This window comes from Apium graveolens, chromosome 10 (genome assembly GCF_009905375.1).
Source record: "Apium graveolens cultivar Ventura chromosome 10, ASM990537v1, whole genome shotgun sequence".
NCBI classification, from domain to species: Eukaryota; Viridiplantae; Streptophyta; class Magnoliopsida; order Apiales; family Apiaceae; genus Apium; species Apium graveolens.
In genome coordinates, this window is record NC_133656.1 from 160,269,855 (window position 1) to 160,275,959 (window position 6,105).

At 44.1% G+C, this 6,105-nt stretch overlaps 1 protein-coding gene across 1 annotated transcript; it reads left to right on the forward strand.

Annotated features, from left to right (window-relative positions):
- The first annotated feature begins 5,072 nt into the window (after window positions 1-5,072).
- LOC141691229 (uncharacterized) lies at window positions 5,073-5,887 on the forward strand. Its single transcript, XM_074495967.1, has 3 exons — window positions 5,073-5,314; window positions 5,422-5,716; window positions 5,807-5,887. Exons 1-3 carry the CDS (start codon window positions 5,073-5,075, stop codon window positions 5,885-5,887), a joined length of 618 nt encoding a protein of 205 aa, XP_074352068.1.
- The last annotated feature ends 218 nt before the right edge of the window (window positions 5,888-6,105 follow it).

Sequence of the window (6,105 nt, forward strand, 5' to 3'; positions counted from 1 at the left end):
TGAACTGCTGATTTGGGGGCAATCGCTGAATGATCAGCACCCATGTTCCCTCGCCTGAATTCAGTATAAGGATTAACAGCCCGAACTCACCTTCGACCTTTAACCCTTGGGGCCGTAGGGGGTAGTAAGGCAGCAATTCATTAAGATCGTTAAGGCGAATGAATAAGCCGAAGATACGATTCATTTTTCATTATATTAAAATTGTTAAAATTGTTGAGGCAGAAAGCCAAAGATACAATTCATTAAGATCGTTAAGGCGAATGAATAAGCCGAAGATACGATTCATTTTATTCGAATTATTAAAATTATTGAGGCAGAAAGCTGAAGGTACAATTCATCAAGATCGTTAAGGTGAATGAATAAGCCGAAGATACGATTCATTTTATTCAAATTATTAAAAATTGTTGAGGCAGAAAGCCGAAGATACAATTCATTAAGATCGTTAAGGCGAATGAATAAGCCGAAGATATGATTTATTTTATTCAAATTATTAAAATTGTTAAGGCAGAAAGCCAAAGATACAATTCATTTTCGTTAAGGCGAAGGAAGCCAAAGATACAATTCATTTTATTAGATTGTTAAGGCGGATGAAGCCAAAGATACAACAATTAAATGTAGTCGGACAATGCTGATAAAAAACAATGAGTGCCGATTACAAAGAGTATCGATTACAAAAAATAGAAATACAGGAAGACGAACGAAGAATGCCGCTGCAAGAGTTGGGTACGACCATGGAAACACCAACGACAAACTTCGCAACAAGATCATCTTCCGTCATGTCAAGCACCTCAGTGCTGAAGGTTTAGGCTTGAGGGTCTTCATCCGAGAGCTCTTCGTCTTCGCCGGAGGAGACAGGAGGGACTTCGACTGCTGGTCGGCCGATAGGATCCTCCAGGTTGTCGTCCATCAACTGCTTATAATCCCAGTTCAGGCCATGGGCCTTCTCTAGGAAATAATCAGCGCCGAACTGGAAGCAGTGTTCCTCCGTCCGGTCCAGCTGCTTCTGCTTCTTCCGAAGCTCCTTTCGGGACCTCTTCAGCTTGACGTTCCGGTAGGAGATCCTCCGGTTCGCCCTCTCCAGTTCAGTCTCCAGCCGAGATTTGTCCTCCTTCAGCGCAGCGGCTTCGACCTCGTTCTGGGCTTTCACCCTTACAAGTTCCTCCTCGGCCGTCGCGGCCCTCCTCTCCAACTCCTTTACCTCGGCCATCTGAGTCTCCATATCCTTAACCTTATCCTCCACGGCTGCGGCCCAAGGGGCAGCCTGCAAAAGGACGACAAAAACATTACTAAAAGGTGCCGAAAGGAAAAAGATGGACGAAAAATAGAAAGATTAAAAAATGTACCAAGGACAGGAAGGACAGAAGCTCCGTACAGGCCTCGGTAGCAGAGGCCGAAGCAAAGGTCGGAAGATCGACCGGAAGCTGGAGGCCATGACATAGGTCCGAAGCCACCTCCTTCGTGGATTGCCGGGCTGGATATACAGTATGGTCGGACGTGAGCACGCCCCACCCTGGGAGATAAGAGCGCACAATCCCCTCCTTGCTCCGGGTCTGCTTGGAAGGATTTTCCCTCTCCCATGAACTCCAGGTCGTCCCCTTCCTCGGCCTCAGACGCCGCATGAGATTGACGGGGCGACGGATCCCTCTCGGTCTGAGCCCTCTCGCCTGTGCCCTCCGAAGGGTCTGGAGTAACCCTCCGGCCAGAGGCCTTCTTCGCCGCCTCCTCGGCCGCCCTTTTCTCGGCCGCCCTGGCCTTTTTCCTCTCGATTAAAGCCTTCCTTGAAGACACTAAAATATGAAGGGGAAACAAGTCAGTCCAAGCATATATAATCGAATGCATAACAAGGAAAAGCAAATATACAAGTGCTGGGAAAAAACTAAAGAAAAAACAAAGGAAGAAGTTTTGTTACCCCCACCCCACAAGCAGAAGAGCAAGTCCTTGTCCCGAAACTCTCCGGGACCCAGCTTCTTCACATTGACGTCCACCAATGCCGTGTAATTTTTCTTTTCCTCCAAGGTCAAGCTCGGCATGAGAAGCAGTGCGGGATTCACATCCCGCCAAATCGACATGGCCGCCAACCTAGGACCACTCATATAACACCAATGAGTGTGAATGGATTTATTGTTCGAATTGGTCGCCGTCCAATCAGGTTGCCCTGCTCGACGGGCGATGGTGTTAAAAACAGATGTCTTCGGATTCTTCCGAAAATCATAATGGTACCAGAATAGGCGAGTGTTGGGTGCGATCCTAGCGTGAAGACATCTGTTCTGAAAACAGTTAATATGGATGAACCCGTTTGGGTCCATCTGTCCGAGGGCGATACCCATCTGGAAGAAAAGGTGCTTGATCAGCTTCAACGGTGGCACCCTCAAGCCACACTTGAAGGCCGCTTCCGAAACCCCTACGGCGCAATCTCCATATCCATCCGGCACCCCGGGAGTGTCGTAGATCCTTTCACCCTCCCTCGGCGCGTACAGCCAACAAAGCCCTCGAGGGATAGAGTAATCATCATACATCTGAACTACGCGTCATTTCGTCAGTTCAGATCTATTATTGGCTGCGGGATAGTCGGCAGCCGAACCATATAGGGCCCGTCCCGTCCGCTCGGGACGAATGGAAGACGTTCCCACCAAGCTGTTTGACAAGGGGTCCCAAGAATCTGGGGGACGGTTTGCTCGGTCCATGTCCCTGTATCAGGAACAGAGAGACATTAGTCCATGTACTCGGATTAGCAGACATAAAAGAAAAAGTAAAAACCCGAGTACACGTCCCAGGACCGAACGAACCAGAACCCCGGAGGCTGTTTCCGAAGGCTGCTCCTGAGGCAAGCCCTCCCGAAGGATGTTCTTGCCTACAGAACCTTTTGCAAACATCACTCCAGACCACATTTTTACGCCCTGGGTCGGCTCCCGAAAGACGTTCGAAAACCAAGAAATCTCGAAGAACGTTCTTGGTCAGAAAACGCCTCGCAGGCCATCTTTAAACCCGTGGGGCCCCCTCAAAGTGGAAAAACCCGGAGAAACTTCTATTACCTACCCAAAAACCCCAAACAAATACAAAGGCACACATACAAAACCCAGAAAAACCCCATGAACCCAGAACAAAACCACAGTCCACATGCAAACATCCTAAAACACAGAAAAACTGGCATGCAAATTCAAAACTGAAAACAAGAAAAGGAACTTACTTATTTGGAGATGTTCTTGGATTGAAATGGGATGATTTGGGAAGACGGAGTTGCTGTTGCCCGTGATTGGAAGATTCACCGCAATTTGTCACTGTGTATGGAGGAGCTAAAGTGATAAAAAGAAAATGAAATGCACAAATGGGCTTATACAGGCGCCTAAAATAAATTCAGAAAAGCGACGATGGGGGGTTTTTGAAATGGACGTCCCAGATCAAGACGGTTGACATTCAACGGCTGAGATTGAGTCATGGAACGACGTGCCAACAGCTGTCAAATTAATGCACTGCAAGTCCCCACAAGCTTGCCACGTGTACGACCGAAGATCGAGGCAGAACTGAAGCGATCGCCCTAGGGTTTTTTCGCCCCAATATGGGCCGAGACTGGTGTCTGTCGGCCGGCCCGAAGGCCCAGCCGAAGGACAGGGACATGTTGGTTATAGGCCCAACCAGGCCCACTGAACGAAGGTCCAATAAGCGGTTAAGGTACTGGGCCGAAGGACCTCCAGGCCCGAGAAACAGAGGCCCACGAAAGTCCAGGCCGAGGCCCAATACTTGCAGACCGTTGGATAGAGCAAGGGACATAACGCCCCCATTTCACTCACTCTTGAATGATTGGTAACAGCTGACATTTAAAGCAGAATCGGATATAAAAACCCTAAGAAGAGTAAGACAAAACAGACACATTCTCTCGTAAACACTCTGCTTTTCTTGTATTATTACCCTATTCTTATAACCAGATTCTGATTCTTATACCGGAGATGAATCGGGGGTACAAACCCTCGCATTTTATTCACTTTCAGGCACGTCCGAAGCCACCTTCAATTCAGTCGAAGCCTGTTCAAGGGACCGAAAGGATCTGGGCGTAACATTTTGTTTATTATTCGAGGATTATTTTATCAAATTTTAAGATACAATATGTAAATGGAAATGCATAAGAAATCATATCTTGACTGTAACTAGAGGATTTCCCTTGCTTTATTATGTTTTAAGAATTGGAGGTCGACTTACGTGAGAAATAAAAATATTGAGGAGAATTTAGGATTAAGCTATTGGTTATATAATTCTAATAACATGATGTGATCAGGGACGGAAGTGTGTGGGGACTTATAGCAGCCCATTCATATATTTAGCCCGGTCCAAAAATCTGTTTATCCCATTCAAATCTTACACTCTAAAGTCAATAAAACTATTAGTATATTAAAACCAAAAATGTAAGTACCGAATACTTGAGCGTTGAGTCGCATTTCTAAGTCCCTGTAAGCTAAATACCTGAGTTATGGTTATGTATAGAGAGAGAGAGAATTTGCTAAAAAAAATTAACATAGAAGCTATGATTGACGAATTTGATGAAATGGATGATTGACGCGTGAAACTTCGCTGAAGAATTGTCAAATCCACCCCATTCTAAATTTTTGGTTCCGTCTCTGGATGTGATATGCATTTTATATATGGATAAATAAATTTTTGTAAACAATCATCTTGATCAATCTTTATGTAAATATTTGTTATGCGAATTTGGAACAGAAGTCGGCGCAATACTAATTCTTAGAACACTCTATTGTTCTGTAGTCTGTACGTATTTTACGTTATCCAGAGCTTAATAAATCAACTCGAACATAAGTTGAAGGTAGTCGCTCCCATGAGATTTTTTAACGGTTACAGAGAAATTAAAAAGCTCTCGTATTCTATATTCATATTTTGCCATAATATATCTATCAGAGATATTCAAATAGCCCCAAACATTAGTAATCTGTACCAGTTATATTATTCCAAGCGTCACCGGTTATATCCTAACCCTGCGTCTTCTTGGTGTGGTGTATAAATATCACAAGCCTCTAATACATTTGTTAAAGCTACTAGTCTCAGTAATACGATTAAATACTACAATGGGTGAAGCTAATTCAGGAAAAATGAGCCTGAAACTAATTGTAGACAGGAATGCTAAGAGAGTCATCTTCGGGGAAGCTGGAAAAGAATTTGTTGATTTTCTGTTCAATTTCCTATCTCTCCCAGTCGGAAGAGTCGTGAAGCTTCTGTCTAAAGACAAGATGGTGGGGTCTCTGGGGAAGATATACGAAAGCATCGAAGCCATGCAAGCTAATTATATGGAGCCGAACGTGAAGAACATGTGTTGAATCCGAAAGTATCATCCAGCTCTCTTGCAAATACTCCATTTTTGCTGGGCTACAAAGCTAGTAATGAGCCTAATGACACCACAGTGTTCTACCGATGTAGTGGTGATACAGACGGATGTTGTCTTTCATACATGTCTTCGAACCCAGAAGCTATTTGTCCTACATGTAATGAGTGCATGGACTTTGAATTGACTAATGTCCAAGGTCCGGGGAAGGAAGCGGCTAAAGTTGAAAAAGGAACAGGATATGTTAAAGGGCTGGTGACGTACATGGTGATGGATGATCTAATTGTGAAGCCAATGTCTACCGTTTCCAGCATCACTTTGCTCAGCACGTTTAAGGTTAAAGACTTGGGTTCCCTTGAGACGGTGGAGGTGTTAATCGGAAAAGAGGAGGTACCATTTTGTTTACATATATTTACAAACACTCAGTAGAATATGTTTCAATTTTTTCAATATAACTAATTCGGGATTGGTTTTTGATAGGCTGGGGACATGCTGAAAGCCTCTTTTCTCACTGATAAGGTTTTAACTTTGTTGTTTCTTGGTGGAACTAAGAAGGCATGACTTAATAATCGAGTATTACGTACGGAGACGTCGATGGCTGGTTGCTGCTTCCAAACAATAATATTTACTATTAGTTTTTTAAGTATTCAGAATTGAATTATATTCAAGGTGTGCAAAGCTTATCAATCTATAAGGTTGGCAAAAATAGCATTGACATCTCGCTGTTGGCTATGTGAAAAAATGTCAGTCTTCGTATATTTTTCCGTAATAATCAGAAA